The sequence below is a fragment of the Anopheles merus genome, chromosome 2R (assembly GCF_017562075.2).
Source record: "Anopheles merus strain MAF chromosome 2R, AmerM5.1, whole genome shotgun sequence".
In the NCBI taxonomy this organism is placed as follows: Eukaryota; Metazoa; Arthropoda; class Insecta; order Diptera; family Culicidae; genus Anopheles; species Anopheles merus.
The window spans coordinates 34523930-34541260 of record NC_054082.1 but is presented as its reverse complement, the minus strand read 5'-3'; the positions used below and the strand labels follow the sequence as shown (position 1 = coordinate 34541260).

Sequence of the window (17331 nt, the reverse complement as noted above, 5' to 3'; positions counted from 1 at the left end):
ATATGTATTCGCGCTCGGGTGTTTCTTTATTAATCCCAATTTGTTATTTCAATTTGTTGTAAATATGAATTAATATCAGAAAAATATTTAATCGTAAAATGGTTCATAGATACCGATGAGAGAGCCGTTGAGAGCGGGAAGGGGTATAGGGACGGGAGAACGAAGTCAGTGCAAAAGCGAAACGACTGCAAACAATAACAGATGAAAAATTAAACATCGTATCCAGTGTATTGGGAGCACATTTCCATTGCGTTTATTCTTCCGAAAACACACCCTTGCCGATCCACCACAGTGTGAGAGAGTTTTCCACCTTGGTCGGTTCCTTGGCCGCCGGTTCACTTGCGCTGGGTTCACCGTCCTCAGCGTCCAGGTTCGCCGCGGAGTGTGGAAAATGGTACTGCCCACTCGTTGTTGCCATGATGGGTCCGTGCGGATGAAACGAAACACCGTTCAGGCAGTCCCAGTGCAGCGGGAACAGCAACTCCTTCGGCCGGCCCGCTTCGTCCGTCTCGTGCAGGTTCCACGCGTGAAGAATGCCTCGAGTATCGCCACTGATCAGCCACCGTCCACCAGGGGAAAAGTCCAGGTGTATGCGCTGATTGGTGCCGCAGGTTCGGACCAGCGTTTGGACCGGGTGCGTCAGCTTCCGCACATCCCAGAACAGCACTTTCGGATCCTTGCGGGCGCCAGTAACGAACCGCTCCTCCGTGTCGGGCGCAAAGCCTATCCACGTTACACCCGCCGTGTGGCTGTTCTCGGGGGCATAGTTCCCGACCGGCAAACATTCGCCGGACCGCACATCCAGCGCGGAGATGCTACGGTTCCACGAGCCGAACAGGATCGTGTCCGGCATGGACGATGCGATCGCCATACAGGAGGCGGTGGATTTCGTTCGCCACGAGCCCGTCTCCCGCCCCGGTACGTTAATGTCGAAGCACTTGATCGATTTCTTGTATCCACCGTAGATTGTGGCCCCATCGGCCGGTGCGAAGGCGAGGCTGAGGGCTGCCTCCACCTCGTCGAACTGGTCGTAGCCCTTGTACGAACAGCGCAGACCGCCCGTAAATGCGTCCCACAGCTGTATGGGTTCGTGCTGGCGGGACGCGATCCAGCAGCACGTTTCCGGCCGCCCACTGTTCATACCCGGATACCAGGCGTAATCGTACACGAGGCCGCCCTCCTTCACGTGCACAACCGAGGTCAGCAGATCGACGGGGCGCTCCTCGGGGACACTTTCCTTGCGGTACAGATCGGTCGGCAGTTCGACGATGTGCATTCCATCGTTGTTGACCGCGGTCAGGACGCACGTGCCGTCCGGCGACCAGCGGCAGCCTTGCAGATAGTTCTGTCGTACCGGGCGATCCCACGAGCAGCGGGCCACCTCTATGCAGGCAGCGTCTTTGAAGAAATGTGCTTCCGTCACTGGACTGCACTCAGCATCCGCATCCGGTTCCTCGGTCTGCATTGGTACATCTTGCTCGATAGAGTTTGGCGCATCCTGTTCTTCTTCCGCAATATCTTGCCCATTAGCACCGGGATGTTGATCCGTTTCGTCTTGGCTCATTTTTTGAAATGTAAACAAACGCTGCTGCTCGTACGGCGGTGCCAAAAATTACCTGCAGCTGTCAATTGCGCCGGTAGCGGCGGGTCAACTGGCAGCACTGGCAGGGAAATGTTGTGACAGCAGGCCATGATTTTTTTTCCTCTTCTTCTGCCTGCCTGTGTGTTTGTGTGAGTACAATTTTCTCGTAAATGCAGATCTCTGATCGCATTCGGAGAAGAAAACAAAGTCGTATCACACTGCGGTGCCGTAATTTTTGTGGATAGCTGCCGAGAAAAGGACGTTCACACCCGCAGGATGTTCCTCGTGTCCCGTCTCGTTGTCCGTGGCCAAGCGCACGTGAAGGTTTGCGCCAGGCTAGCCGCTCTCCAGTCCAGCCGCCACATTAGTACCGGGCGCGCGGTAAGTTTTGGGCTGAAAAGCCCCCCCGCATCCATTTGCGAACGGAGGAAAACGTAAACGTGGGAAAATTACATAACTTTGTGGATCTATCATTTCGCTTGGCGAGATATTTGGCAAATGAACGGTTAAAAAACTCGACAAAATGGACATGTGTACGCGAAAGGTGTAACGAGTTTGTTCGGCGATGAAAGTGAGAATTTTCACATCCATTCTATTGGCTTCTTATTCTACACCGTTCGGTGCATTCTTCCCCCACCGACCCGGCGAAATGCTTCGACTGTATTTGAGGTCCATTTGTCAGCTGCGCCAGAGGAAGCTCGGTTTATCGTGTTAGCACGTAATTGGGATCGAAAAATTATCACATCCATAAGGTTAACCGCGAATGGAGGAACCTGAGATCAAGAGGAAGAAAATGGTTAGTTGTCTAGTGGGTGGCATGTTGCAATTAAGTAGGTTGAATATGATAAGGTGATATCTTGTTTTGAGGTTAGACGGTGGAATCCGGAATGGCTTCGTAGTGAAGGATCTGGCACTGTTGGTACAACTCTGTAATTGCTTTATTAATTGGTTAATTTATATGTTCCACATGTTAGCGTTAGTGGAAGTGGTTTTTGGTTGCGGTTGCCTTATTTTCACTTTCTTAGCTCTTCAAGCCCAATATAAAGTGCAGAATAGCACCGATACGATAGTAAAGCATTCCGTTGTGTTGAGCGCATCAAACGTGCTCCTTAGCTGAACTGTTAAACACCAAAAAGCACATACACACTTTCACCGGTTGGCGACCCTTTGCGACCCTTTACACTCCAAACACTCGAAAGACCGGTTCGATGGCAGCAACAGTTGAAATGGTACGAAAATCGCTTTAAAAAACAGAAGAAGAAAACGCCGACCCAAAATCACCACTACAAAGGCAATCTCCTCCAGCCCCCGTTTCACGCTCGTTGTCGTGGATACAATTGCTCTGAAATCGCGATCGGTCCAGCATCAACGCTACGCGTCGCCTTGCCAGCTTCTCAGCCACACGGCACTGGACCATTCAGTCGGCAAAGAAGTGCTCGCAACGAAAGACGCAATCGAGTCGCGTACTGCGTAGCTTTCTGGAAGTTACTCGTGGCAACGGAGCAACAGAGCAAGCGACCGGAGTATAAAGTTGTCCCTTGTTTTGATTGCAAACGATCACTCGGACGACGCCAGCACATTTAGCAAGTGAATTGTACAAGTTTTGACTGCGATAAAAGGCAACCGCGTCACAGGTAGAAGATGGTAAATATGCAAATGCAAAATGCAAAAACATACATCAGCTCCCCGCGGATCGGTGCAAAAGCGTGTTACCAAGCAGCATGGAGATGTATACACCCAACGATCGTCGTTCGATACGGAGCGATGTTTTGTGATTTGCCCATTTGATAGAAGGGCAAAGAAGCGTCATCGAGGAATGGAAGGCAAATCAGTGCTGTTGCTATGTGTGTGTGTTGGGCGAATAAATTATTGTTTTCTTTTAGATCAAAGCCAAGCACCATGAACCGCGAGCGGGAAACAAATATTCCCTGCGAATTCTAAATCCGAATTCTCATTTTCTGAGCGTAAAATAAGCAGCAAAACATAAATCGAGCAAGTTGATAACGAGGGATGGTTGCGTTGGAATAGTGGCGTTTACGTTTGCCGTACGCGTTGATAAGATCCCCAACTGACTCTGATTGCTTTTCTTACGTTTGTTTCTTTTCTTTTTCTTCTGCCGTGTGGTAGGCAAGCAAAGATGTAGGCTTCCGCACGGAGTCGGACACGTTCGGCGAGCTGAAGGTGCCGAACGATAAATACTACGGTGCTCAGACCGTACGCTCCACGATGAACTTCCCGATCGGTGGACCGACCGAACGGATGCCCCAGCCCGTCATCACTGCCATGGGCATCCTGAAGAAGGCGGCCGCCCTGGTGAACAAGGAGTACGGGCTGGATCCGAAGATTGCCGACGCGATCGCGCTGGCCGCGGACGACGTGATCTCCGGCAAGCTGTACGACGACCACTTCCCGCTCGTGATCTGGCAGACGGGCTCGGGCACGCAGACGAACATGAACGTGAACGAGGTGATCAGCAACCGGGCGATCGAGCTGCTCGGCGGCCAGCTCGGCTCGAAGACGCCCGTCCACCCGAACGATCACGTCAACAAGTCACAGTCGTCGAACGACACCTTCCCGACGGCGATCCACGTGTCGGTGGCCCGCGAGCTGACGGGCAATCTGCGCCCCGCCATCCAAACGCTGCACGACGCGCTCAAGGCCAAGTCGGACGAGTTCAAGGACATTATTAAGATTGGCCGCACGCACACGCAGGACGCGGTGCCGCTGACGCTCGGCCAGGAGTTCAGCGGGTACGTGCAGCAGATGGCCTTCGCGCTGGATCGCATCGAGGCGGTGCTGCCGCGCGTGTACATGCTCGCCATCGGTGGCACCGCGGTCGGTACGGGACTGAACACGCGCGTCGGGTTCGCCGAGAAGGTGGCGGCCAAGATCGGCGAGCTGACGGGGTTGCCGTTCGTGTCGGCGCCGAACAAATTCGAAGCGCTGGCGGCGCGCGACGCGATGGTGGAAGTGTCCGGCTGTTTGAACACGATCGCCGTCAGCTGCATGAAGATTGCGAATGACATTCGCTTCCTCGGTTCCGGACCGCGCTGCGGACTCGGTGAGCTGAGCCTGCCGGAGAACGAACCGGGCAGCTCGATCATGCCGGGCAAGGTGAATCCAACGCAGTGCGAAGCGATGACCATGGTGTGCGCGCAGGTGATGGGAAACAATGTGGCCGTTACGGTGGGTGGATCGAATGGCCACTTTGAGCTGAACGTGTTCAAGCCCCTGGTCGTCTCGAACGTGCTGCGATCGATCCGGCTGCTCTGTAAGTAAACTGGCTGGCATCGGGCAAAGGAAATTGAGGGAAAGGGTGTTCATTCATTGCTTGTCTTTCTGGCTTTTCTAGCGGACAGCGCCCGTACCTTCACGAAGAACTGTGTGGTGGGCATCGAGGCCAACCGGGCCAACATTGACAAAATCATGAACGAGTCGCTGATGCTGGTCACGGCACTGAATCCGCACATCGGCTACGACAAGGCGGCCAAGATTGCCAAGACGGCACACAAGGAAGGCACCACGCTGAAGCAGTCCGCCCTCAAGCTGGGCTACCTGACCGAGCAACAGTTTGCCGAATGGGTCCGACCGGAGAACATGCTGGGACCGAAGTGAAGTCATTGAAAGAAGGGAAAACAACAGCAACAAAAAACACAACAAATTCATCCGATCACAAACAGTCTCGTCAACGGTGGTGCAACAATTTCGAAAAATGAACGAGTAGAAGAATGAATTATTTATTTACCACGCGTGATAGTGTACTTTTTTTGTTCCTGCATGGTGGAGAAAGTTGGATTGTTGTGGTGCTATGCCGAAGATAACGTGCGATGGAGAATCTGGCGGTGAGTCTGCATTTTAAAATTGGTTTATAATATCCGAACTACGGGCTAATCGGTTGTGGGGCGATAGGTGCTGGAGAAGAGTTAATTATTTAACAATAGTTTACATGAAATAGTAACTGTATTACACTTTTTATCTGCTCGAAGGACCTGTACATTGCGCGACCTGTATAACAGTACGATTAATTGTAGTTGCATTTTTGTCGTATAGATGGCGCTAGTATTCGTAAAGGAGAATTACTTGCGCGATGTGAAAACAGACTCTGGTGTGGCTTAACACAATAGTCTTTTTATTACATTTTCTGCTCAACCATGAAAGTATTGCTTTACTAAACAATAGCAAAGTATGGGAAAACTTTACAAATTGATGAACGTGTGCAGTATTGATCAAACTTCACCACACTTGGCACTTGTTTCATCGTGACGAGTTTTCCCCCTCCCATCCTTTAACTTACTTGCCTGCATTTGTGTGTGTGTGTGTTTGCGCATGTGTTCGCAGCAGGAAAATCCCGGGTCTGCCACACAGCTACAAAGGGCGAGGGTAACTGCGACCGACGTTCGCCGACAAATATCCTTCCCGCACGGCACGTACGTGTTCGTGTTCGTTGTGTGCGTGTAGGCTCTGCTGTGTCCCTTCCCTTTTGCGAGCGAGAGGATGCTATTGCACACATTTTATCTCCCGAAAAGCCCGAGCCAGCCATATCGTCACCCTCGTCCTTTTTACGGTGCGGTTCACCATTCCTGCCCGCGAGAGCATTGACCTCTTCCGGTGCCATGTGCCCGGGCCCGTTCCCGGTACGAAATATTTCGCCCTTTTTTGGTTCTACGTCACAACGACCGTCAACAACAAACGTGCCCGATCCTCATCACCGTGCGCTCTGCTATGGATCATTCTCAATTTCATCGCGCGGCAGCGCCGACAGTGTGTGTGTGTGTGTGTGTGTGTGTGTGTGTGTGTGTGTGTGTGTGCGTTTGTTTTATGCACACGCACCGCCGATCATAATCTCACCCTCGGTCGATGCTGCGCGCAATCCCGCACCCCACAACGCAACGATTTCGTCCTTTTCGTCGTCATCGGCGCATCGAATGTTATAATGCAAGAGACAGCAGAGGGTGCAGCAGCGCCACCACATGTGCGCCACTGCTGCATCGGTGAGCGATTGGAAGGGGTTTGTTGCTGTGCGATTGTTGTTGCTAGACGGCGAACGATCCCTGCAACAACAAAAAGGATACACGCTACGGAATCGAACATTAACCACGCCAATTCGATGTCGCTCGAGTCTATGCTCTCCGTGTGTGTGTGTGCTCTGCCTGCTTGGATGCGCCCCGGATTTACATCCACAAAGCCTGTCTGTTACGTCCTGTGCATCCCTGCCATACCTGCTGCTCGTCGTTCGGGGGATGAAGCAATGGTGCAGCAGCAACAGACAAAAAAAAATCATAAAACTTAATCTCCTTATGCAAGCGTAATGGTTTTGCTATGCACCCTCTCGCTTTCGTTGCGTAGTTTTGGTTGGATTTGGTATGTACGTTTTCGTTGCTGTTGCCCTCCGTTCCTTTCGTACCTTATCGTCATTATTTGTAGCCTTCCGTCCCGTGCTGTGTTTGCGATTGCCGCCGGTTCGTCTTTTTAAAACCCATCGCGCGCGCGGACGTATCTCATTAATACGCTGGTTTATGGCCAGGATCAAAATTCATTTTTTCCATTCCATTCATTCAATCGCGTACCTTTCTGCGGAAAGGTGAGGAAAAGGGAGAGCGCGGGAAGCCATCCTTTCACCCTACGGTACGGATACGAATTCGCGTTGTTTGTGCGAATCAGGGGTTTTTGGTTGAATAGTGCCATCGTTTCGGCTGTGTATCATCGCGTTGACTCTTGGGGCGAGAAATAGGATTCCTATTTGCATTCTTCCTGCCTGTGAAGCCGGGTGCGATGGGTTCGATTGGAAATGAACGTGCTTTTACTTCGAATAATGATGTGTCGACAGCTAGAACGAGGTCCTCTGTGCGATGGCAATTTTTTTTTTGTGGTTGTTGCTTGCACTATATGATAGCACGGCGAAAAAAGGGTAAACTATAGACGCTTTTTTCTACGACGATTCTACAGTTGCAGCGTTGGTTGATTTACTTTTGCCGTCATTTTGTATTGCAATATTCTTCGAATGATTAATTAAATTATAATAATGTTCTAATTTTCTTGCTATTTCCAGCTAGCTGGCTGGCTGGCTGATACTTTATAATGACTTTGGTCCTAGTGGACTCTTTCGTCGCTGTTTTTTTACGACTGATTAAATAATTATTAAATGTTATACGATTGATTAGTGATTGCTCCTAAAAATGTATATACTTTAGCACCCACATTATTGGCTCTCTAAATTGATAGCACTGCAGAGGATTTGTAGTGTGAGATAGCTTTGTTTTGTGAAAATTTAGGTTGTTAGAACGACTTTATTCTTTTTAGGATATTTATCTTGTTTTTGTTTTTGTAATTGAAAGAGTAGCTTGATTCAAAATAGGTGTTTAAGTGTGAATTAGATTTCATAATATTAATTCCCTACATCTTTTTGTCCACAAGTTAAACCTGTCGACAAATTGGACCGTTATATGGCCCGAGACTCAAGACAATTTTTCTTTAGTTATCTTTGACTTTTATTTCTATAATTTTTGTGAAACTATTGTTCAAAAGAGACTGTTTTGTACTGAATGTTGTATGTAGCCTTAAAGGATCAGTACCTCTTACATATATGTAACTAATATTTTCCAATTCCCTTTACGTATTACACATAGCATATAATGTACCATGCCACCAACGACCGCTAACAATATTTCTCTTCCATTGTCCAAAGCAAACGGTAATAATTAGAGTGTTTTAACCCCTGCTGTGTCTTGGCCACTTTACTTTTGCCTCCATGCAAAACGGACACTGCCATAAATTGTACATGCAAATTTCCCGCTTTCCACCCAAACAAAGCTTATCGTGTATAATGCGAGGCAGCTTTTCTTGCGTGCTTCCGGGGAGTCCCCGCGCTGAATGTGAAGTTGTCCAGTGGCCCCTGGTGGTGGCTCGTGGTCAACCGTGGCGCGGTTGTGTGTTCGACATCAAAAAAGTCTAGAGCACACTCCAGCCGGCTTGTGCCGCCAGTATGATTAGTGGCCTTTTTATTCTAACGAGATACACAGAACGCACGCAGATCAGCACACGCGCGCGCGTATCCTTTGCATGCATGAACCACATTGTTGGTGGGCTAACCCCTCGTACCCCAGCTTGTTTTAGTGGTGCACCATCAGAGATTAGAGGGAAAGAGCGAAACTCTCTAATGCATGATGAAATGGCCAGCCAGCGTAACGTGCGTAACTAAATATGCCCCCGGGTCGGGTGTGTGTCTGTGTCCGTGTCCTTCGGAGTTGTGTCGTTGTTCAGCAAAGACAAGCAACAACAGCAGCAAGGAGATTGACGCTAGCTGATGGAAAACTGAAATTGGGAAACTTTATACGCCGTCAAGCCACGTCAAGCCTCATTTCAAAGCGACTACTCAAACTAATCAACGCGATGGTGCACTTATGGGTTTCTTTTCCCTTTTTTGTTGTTGCTTTTTCTGTGCTGTAGTTCGTTAATTTAAAATTCAAAAATTTCATTCCACCCATTCCACCGCCCTCCCCCCCCCCCCCCTACTGCTGTACTGTTTTGGGCGTAGGGCGAATAATTGAAGTAGTTCCCGTAGTGTGGTGGCAGGCTTGACATTTTCCCAAATTTTTAACACGCTTTGGCGGCCCCGTTGCATGCTTTGGCACCGTTTGCTGTAGTGTCGTGGTGTGCTGTATCCTACCAGCTTTCCAGCTACCAGCTACCCCCTTAGTTCGTCACGACTTGAAACACCACAAGAGCCATGCATGCAAACACGCAATTTCCAGTGCGAATGGAAAGCGCTTGTAAGGAAGCGTGCGCGTTGCACGAGTTGTTGGGCGGCGCTGGCTTAGTTGTTGGTTACCGTGGCAACGGTGTCCTTTCACAGTACTTCCCCCCAGCTTGATGGTTGCAATTTCCAGCAATTTCCAAAAGTATTCTAAAAATGCAATTGCATCGTTCGGAGACATTCTGTGTGTTAGATGTATTGCACCGTTGAGAGGGAGTTTATGTAATTTGTTTGTTTCTACACAGAGCAGACGTTGAAGTTCCATTTTGTTTCGAAATTAAACATATTTTGGGAAATTTGCTACATCCAGCAGTGCAATGACTTCCTCTTTTATAGCATTTGACACTAGGTGTTATATGAGCTAAACGGTTACTTCCAAAAATGGACTAAAAGATCCTAACATATGCTCAAACAGACACACACAAAAACACATATCACCTACACCCGTGGAACGTTCCGCGTTGCATTTGCTCGTGTATATAAAAATCAAAATCATGCTTTGCAACCATGTACCCTGTCCATTCGCTTTCCCCTTTCCCTCCCTTCGGTTGTACATTTTGCCATTTAATCAATTGTGCTCCGTCATACAGCCGCGCATACAGGCAAACGTGTGTTTTCCCTTGCACACGCTTGCAAACCGCCAGCCGGCGAGGGTGCCCGAGGGTGATCCTTTGCTCCTGTGCCATACTGTGTGTATCGGTGTATGTGTGTGTGTACGTGTGTACTGCTGCTAAAATGTTGATTAGGACGGCGTGGTTGGACGTAGCCACGCGCGTCACATTCCACTCCATTCCATACACACACACCCTCGGGAAACAATCTCCACCCTATCCTCTGGGCTGCCTATTAAAAGGACACTCACGTCTCGGTCTCGCAGAGTGCAAGTAAAATGGAGTAGCGAATGAACAAAAAAATAAAAAATAAAACGCTGTTCAAACGAGATTGTTATCCGCAACGGGCGCAATGTAATGTTTTACAGTTTTCCGTCTGCACATGTCAAGGCGGCGCGGCAGGATGACAGGGGCCTACCGATCGGGGCCCCCGGTTTCGTGCACTTTGTGGACGAAATATCCTCATTTAGCACAGTGAATCAATTCGCTTTAAATGTGTTTTTGTTGGTTTACTATTAGAATGGGCGCAGAGGTTTTAGGGTGTGTGCAGAATTAACGTTTGCGTAAACAAAGACTTTTCTCTCGGCTGGTTGTAGAACAACCAAACTAAGCGAGATAATTTCTTTCAATTAACCTCTCTTTTGAAAGGTATTAAGCTTACTTGAAAAAATAATTCCACAACCATGCAAGCGGCCTTTCGTCCGTTATCAGGAACTTTAATCTTTTCGGACAAAAACATGGGTGTAGGCATGCTTTAAGGCCTTCCTTCGACTGTTATCAATTCCTTCTAAATTTTCGCAACAAAATTATTGAAGTAGAGCTTTTGCATCATATTTATCCAGAGTCAACAGTAAGGGGATGTTGAACCTGATCGCGGACTAGGGTGTCATTTGAAAATTCCTCAGAAATTCACTTTTAATGCGTCGCATTGAGTTTTCGCCGCGGCGAAGCCAGTGAACGCGATTTCTGCTTCCTGATATGTTTGTTCATGTTTCCCATGTACTATTTCACTGTTTGGCCGGTTGCATCGATCTCCTGAGCAAGTGAACGCAGCTATGTAGCGACTTGTCCATCGGATTCCATTTTCAGCATCCCTTGGAGGTTCTTGTCGCTCAGGGACGTCCGCCATTCGGAACTGGGCTTTCATTCGATGCACTGATTGTTGTCTAGTAGTGCCAGTATGTTGTAGATGCCAGAGCAGACTTATACGACGTCCACAACCTGCCGCGCGGTGTTCGTTTTAGTCCCTGCGGGTGTTCGTTCTTTGATCGCGCACGCTTCTAAACGAAGTTGCTTCACTTTTTTGGCCATCACCGTTAGAGTTCGACTGATCGAGGTGTCGAATTTGGTCTGCTGACTCGTGGCATACTATTGTTGAAAGTGTAATTAACGTTGCGTTAGTGCGGGTGAAGATAAATTCATGAAAAATCGGCCATTTTCGCCCATTTTTTTTTATGCAAACGTTAGCATGATGTTATTAGCAGAGTTGAATTTTTAATTATATTTTACATTTTTTGGGTTGAAAACTGTGTACTTATACAGCACGCGATGAGTAATTAACACTCTTTACAGACTTATGTTTGACGTTGGGTCCCATCTTCCTGGAAAGGGAACGGGTGCTGGTAATGTCTTACAGTAATTTTTCATTGGATTTTGGATTCATTGGACTGGATTTTGAAGTTTGACAGTTCTTTGTGGTGTGTTGAAAATCATATGTAAGAACTGAAAGTTTATTATGATGAAAATACTCCATTTGGCAGCTGTTGAAAGAGCTTCTTGCAGGCGGTGAATAATGATGTGCACATTCGAAAGTGACTTAGAAACCCTGTATTATAGGGACAGAAGCCATTTTGGAAGAGATTTATTTGTTTTCTTTTTGTTCAACTTAATTTTGTTTATTTTTTTCTTAAACTACCAGTGTTTGGAGATGTACCATCAGTGCACTGTTGCTATTGAATCCATCCAGACAGTTCACAGATTCTAAGAATAGAGAGCGTGATACGGAGACAATAAGTCCTTCCAACCTGTTCGATGAACTGAACCAGAGAAAGGCAGAGAATATCCACTGTTTCGAACTCCAATCGAATAAATTGTAGTTCAACCATTTAAGGAAAGAAGATCCTTCTTAGAACTACTACTCATAACTTCTGTTTATCCATACAGAACCGTAAAATTTAAAATTGTGTTAGACCGTTTCCCCCAGCGCTACTAGTCATATCAAGCATAACTATCTCATGAGTGCGCTTTGTAACCGATATCTGCAAAACCATTGAGCGATGCGCTTCCTTCACACGCTCTTTCGAAACGGTTCGTCACTTGCATCCTGTTGATTAGTGTGTGCACACAATCCTGGCATGTGCCCGCGCTCTGGTGTGCCTGCGGTCCATCCGGTATATGCATTCAAACTGGCGTAGCGATGCAATCAGCATGCAACGCTCACAACAATAGAGAGCGCACACAGAGCGTGGCACGGAAACCCGTATCCTATTTCCTGCCGGGTGAATGGAACACGCTTAGCCCAAACGGTTTACTCCCTCTCTTTGTCTAGCAAGTATCTCTCCCCCGGGCGTGTGCAATGTGCACTCTGTTTTCCGGAGCTGATGAACCGGGCCACATCCTTTTACTCCAACCCTTTTGCTTTACTCGATTGATCAGCAGGAAACTCTTCGCCATCTCGTTAAGGTTTGAGTTTGACTGTACGAGACGAGTTTCTATTACACTAAAAAAAAAGAAACAAAATTGGTATGATAATTTTATTGATCTAACCAAGCCTTTCAAACCAAAAAAAAAACCCTTAGAATGTTCCCAGGCCGAAGAGAATACAACCAGATCAGAGCTGAGTTTGCGAACCTCCTTTTTCGATCTTAGGTGCGTACATTTCGCTTCAGAAGAACAAGAAAACGGAAGAACCATTGAAGAACGAGTATCCCACACCCCAGTACCAGTGTGTGTGTGTGTGTGTGTGTGTGTGTGTGTGTTTGCGTTCCCTTGTCAGTGCTGCGCGTGCGCACAACATTATCCTTATCAAAAGCAAAAAGGAAGCACACTAGTTAGCACACGCACACTATAAAAAAAACGTCAGAACGTGATTTGCAAAGCCTTCGTCCACCCCTGCAGCAGGAAGATGTGTGATGAAGTCGTGTGTGCTAGCGCAGAACAACCACGCTCTAAGGACCTAGAATGGGGAGGAAACACAAACGCAAAGCCCCCTCACATTTGACTACGCCGCTGGAGGATGGTGTCTACTTGAACTGAGAAGGCAGCAGCAGCAGCAGCATACACTACTCTATTTGTGAAGCACTCGAATTTCACACTAGAAAGTAGCTGCTCTGAGTTCCATTTCAGTTTACATTGTTTATGCCATCTTAAGTGCATCGTACGAGGCACTCTTTAAAAAAAAAACAATAGCTCCTATTTCTAGCTCTTTGCCAGCGGCACAGCCCGGTACGTGCTGGAGTGCTCAATCCCGCTCAAGCCTTCTGCTGAAAGGCCCGGTTCCGCCGGTTCCGTTGGTGCATTATATTGTTCTTGCATGATGATATGCACGAGGAGAAAAAGGTGTTATATCTGTGCGCACCACACAATGCTGTGCCGTGCCAAAAAAAAAAAAAAAACAGACCCCATAAGGTCTAAAAGGCACATGGTGCATGTGTGTGTGTGTGTCTCGCAGGACCTCTATGAGGAGAGCAAAAATTAAATGGCCTACCCGTTTCGATTTAGTTGGTTTGGTTTCACTCTATTTCCACCCTTCCTTTTTGTTGTCGTCGCGGCACGATAAGGATAGACGGACAGCAAGGGTCCGCTTTAATGACTACCCAGCACACGGTCCAGTGGAAATGCAAATGGAATTCGGCCAGTCCACAGCGCGGCGGCATCGTCAGCGAGTCAGCTGTAATAACAGTTACAGGCGGAATCGAAATGGATGTGTAAAACAAAAACGAAATTTTCACTTGCATATTTTTATGTTCCATCCCCCTCTATCTCCCAGCCACTGCCAGTGTGCACGCGTTTGCATATGTGCATATGTATATATTAATGCTGCTCGATAGCAGCATTCTTTTCTACTCCTCGCTTTTCCCTCCCCGGGTGGCATATTGAAGTAGGGAACCCCGCACCACCGGGTCTGGTGAATGTTTTAGGTCCCATTTTCTGCTACCGGTGCAGCAGGAGCAAGTTTTGGGAAATTGTTTTTTGTTTTCCCGCGGGGTTGAAATAGCAGAAGGAAACCAGCAGCACGCAACCCTTTCCCGTTTCGGGGCTGTTTTTTGTTGTCGTATGCCTTAGTTTGTTCTTTTAATTCTATACGTTTTTCCTCGCCGCCGCCCCGGGATGGATGAGTTCTTCGCTCGTTCTTTTAAATGTAGCTCATTAACCCTTGGATGGTGCTGAGAATGAGCTTTGATGTGGTTTGAATGGTAAAGGTTCAGTTCGGACACATCCTCCTGAAACTTTGCACATGAAGGGTAGATATTCAATTTAATAGAATTAATTAGGAAAATGAATTAAAAAGTAAGTTAGAATTATTATATTGCTCTAAGGTCCTAGTCCTCATTTCTACCTTAATTTGCTGATATGTTGTAATGAACGTTTCGGACAAAGATTTTCTTTTTTTTTTGTGTGTGGTTGTTTGTGTGGGATATCTAATCCCTTGTCAGAATCAGATTATCCGCCTTTTTTCTGCAATCTACCATGAACTGGGGAATTGAACTCTTTTTTTCTAGAAATTCTTCCAAAATTCATACAACCTCAGTATCTTCCTCCTTGCATCATTCGACTCGCTTGGACACACCAGCGGGGGAAGTTGTTTCGTCCTTACGCTGTTAGAGGGTTATTGTTTCATCTCGTCATGTTCGGTTCAGCCCCTCGCAATGTCCTTATTCTTCCCCCCGGCGTGTTTCTGTCTGTCCTATCGTCCTCAGCCCCCTCGTACTTTCTTTCTTCCCTCTGTTCTAAGCGAACAGGTTTCCCCGTCGGCTCGGGACCGGCGGATGTCCCTGGCGGAAGCGCTCAAGGGTTCGTTGAACGCACAAACCCCCTCGCCTCGGAAGCGGCTCTGCTACCAGAACACAGGGCACAGAACCATATCCTTGCTCTCTCTCTCTCTTTGCCGTGCCACACGTGCACACGCACGGATCGGCGATCCAGAGGCCGCTCGGTGTTTGTAGAGCTGTGCGTGTGGCTGTGTGTGCCTTCGATCGACGGGAACAGATGCGTGGTTGCAGCAAAAAAAAAAAACTAAAATAAATGGATGAAACCTCTCGGGGATCGTGTACGATCCCGCTTTTTATTTTAAATGGCACCGTGTCGTGCTTCTGTTCAGGGCAGGCACACAGCACACAGTTGGGCGCATGCGCCTGTTACTAATTAGATTTTGTGTTCATTTTTTTTAATGCTTCAATTTTAGCCCAGGCTCGCATTATCCTGGTTCGTTTGAGAGGCTGCCCACTGGGGCACGATTGCTTTTAGTAGTGTTTTGTTCGTGTTCGCTGAATTGAAACCCGTTTTCGGGCGCGACCTATCTGAACGCGGCCAGAGGCCACATCCTGGCTGCTGTTGCTGTTCATGATCCTTTTAATTTTTGGGGGAGAAAAAAACGGCTTTAAAGAAAACAAATAATCATCGCACAATAGCATCGTACAGATGCTGCTTTCTCTGAGGAACTGTACTGTGTATTGGTTACACACAATAACGTGCAAAGCTGCACGTTTTGTGGAAAACGTCAGATAAATTGTATAAAACAGTAAATTATATTCAATATTTCCTCTGTTCGCATAGTTGCTTCTCGCCGCTACTGGGAACTTAGGTTTTACGGCATATTTCTGTCAGAGTAGTATTATCACTACTACTTGTCTTTAATGAAATGTCATTTAAAGAAATATCCAATAGCAATTTAGTATTTTCCATAATTATTAATAATTGAATTTTATTTATTAATAAATTAATAAATAAATAATTATCAAATGGTAGTTGCAATGGCTAGGATGGTTCGCTGAAAGCGACTATAAGCATCCCATTTCCCTTCGTGCAGCGTTTTATCTCGACATCGGCATCATCATGATGCCTCGGATTCTGCCATTTTGTGCGGAATGAATCGCCAGGGCTTTCCACAAAAATCTCCTTGCAGAAACCGGTCGCAAGGCGGCCGCGTGAATATCGATTTTCCGACTCCCGTCCATTCGCCCACGCCCTCCAAGGAGTGCCGACGTTTGCCGGCAAGCCGTGTGCACACACACACACACACTACTACGCGCAACACGACAAGGAGGGCCCGTTTGCCCGGGTTGTTCATGCGCAGTGTGTGTCCTCGCGCGAGGTCCTTTTCGGTGCTGGCGCTGCTTTTGCCAAGCCCGGGAAATTGGAAAATTTCGATTTTCTAGCTACTTCTCGCAGTACTCACACACACACACAAACACAAAACTAGTATGTGTGTGGGTGCAAGAGCTGCTTCCTTGTATTTGTGTGTGTGTGTGTGTGTGTGTGTGTGTGTGGTAGATAGGCATCAGGACCAGAGCCAGCCACACCCAAAGGAGCGAGGACGACGTCGTTTTTGTTGTTGCTGCTTTTGCTGCTTTGCTCGTCTTATGCGTTGCCTTTGTTGGGCCGGGCCGGGTATGAAACCACGCCGGAAAAGCTATTTATAGGAGGAAAAGTCAATTTGAAGCGGTAAAGATTGCGTGCGGTGTTGATGTTTGATTGATATTTATTTCACATTTCCACAATCTGGTGCTTCTGGTGCCGCCGGTTAAACGAATCCCTGCTTTTACACAGTATTTCTTTCCTCATTGCCACAAATAATGGCTCAGTTTGGTAGTGTGTATGTTAGAATTTTCTTTCTACTCAACGTTACTTGTTGGCTGTTTGTCGCACCACAATAAAACAAACGACTACAAAACGTTCATATTTCATACTTCTTTTTTTTACTTGCTATGATACAGAGTTTTGGCATTACGGTTTTTGCTCTCGTCTTCACGATAAACACGATTTTTTCCCCCCATTTCTGTTGTACGTTTGTACTATCGGTGAGATATGGTTTACGTCCTTTTGTCTCTATGTATAATGATTCTCACGTGCCCGTGGCAGCACTTTCGTGCCGCTACAGTTGCTTTTAGCTATCTAGATACGCGGCTATCATATATTGGTAATCAGTCTTTGGTTTTTCAAACATTTGGCTGGCCTTTTTATGGACGTCGAAAAAGGGTGCAGCAGCCTGCTTTTCAATCGTTTGGCATTGTTCGCTTGCAAAACAAACTGTCGTATGTGTTACAAACGAAAACTAACTCTTCTGACGACTTTTTCACAGCCACTGGACAATGAGGAAAACTACAGCAAACCAAAAGTAGGGCTCACTGTTGATCGATAGAAGGTGTAACAATCACTATAGAAAC

General features: G+C 47.3%; 3 protein-coding genes across 5 annotated transcripts in view; 2 read left to right on the top strand and 1 right to left on the bottom strand.

Annotated features, from left to right (window-relative positions):
• Positions 1-11: 11 nt before the first annotated feature.
• LOC121589175 (telomerase Cajal body protein 1 homolog) lies at positions 12-1680 on the bottom strand. The gene has a single exon (XM_041907867.1). The coding sequence runs from the start codon at positions 1562-1564 to the stop codon at positions 254-256; it is 1311 nt and encodes a 436-aa protein (XP_041763801.1). The 5' UTR covers positions 1565-1680; the 3' UTR covers positions 12-253.
• A 53-nt stretch (positions 1681-1733) lies between these two features.
• Positions 1734-5331, top strand: LOC121589174 (fumarate hydratase, mitochondrial-like). Of its 3 annotated transcripts, none has more exons than XM_041907863.1 (3): positions 1734-1963; positions 3710-4853; positions 4935-5331. In XM_041907863.1, the coding sequence occupies exons 1-3, from the start codon at positions 1859-1861 to the stop codon at positions 5195-5197; spliced, it is 1512 nt and encodes a 503-aa protein (XP_041763797.1). In that variant the 5' UTR covers positions 1734-1858; the 3' UTR covers positions 5198-5331. The 3 variants fall into 3 exon arrangements, with proteins under 3 accessions (XP_041763797.1, XP_041763798.1, XP_041763799.1); XM_041907864.1 differs by lacking the exon at positions 1734-1963 and adding an exon at positions 2669-2811; XM_041907865.1 differs by lacking the exon at positions 1734-1963 and adding an exon at positions 2984-3226.
• A 13-nt stretch (positions 5332-5344) lies between these two features.
• The window catches only part of LOC121589178 (40S ribosomal protein S12, mitochondrial), a 60869-nt gene continuing 48882 nt past the window's right edge, over positions 5345-17331 (top strand). The window contains exon 1 of the mRNA XM_041907878.1: positions 5345-5424. Coding sequence (XP_041763812.1) covers positions 5360-5424 — 65 coding nt within the window. The 5' untranslated portion in view covers positions 5345-5359. The remainder of the gene's footprint in view (positions 5425-17331) is intronic.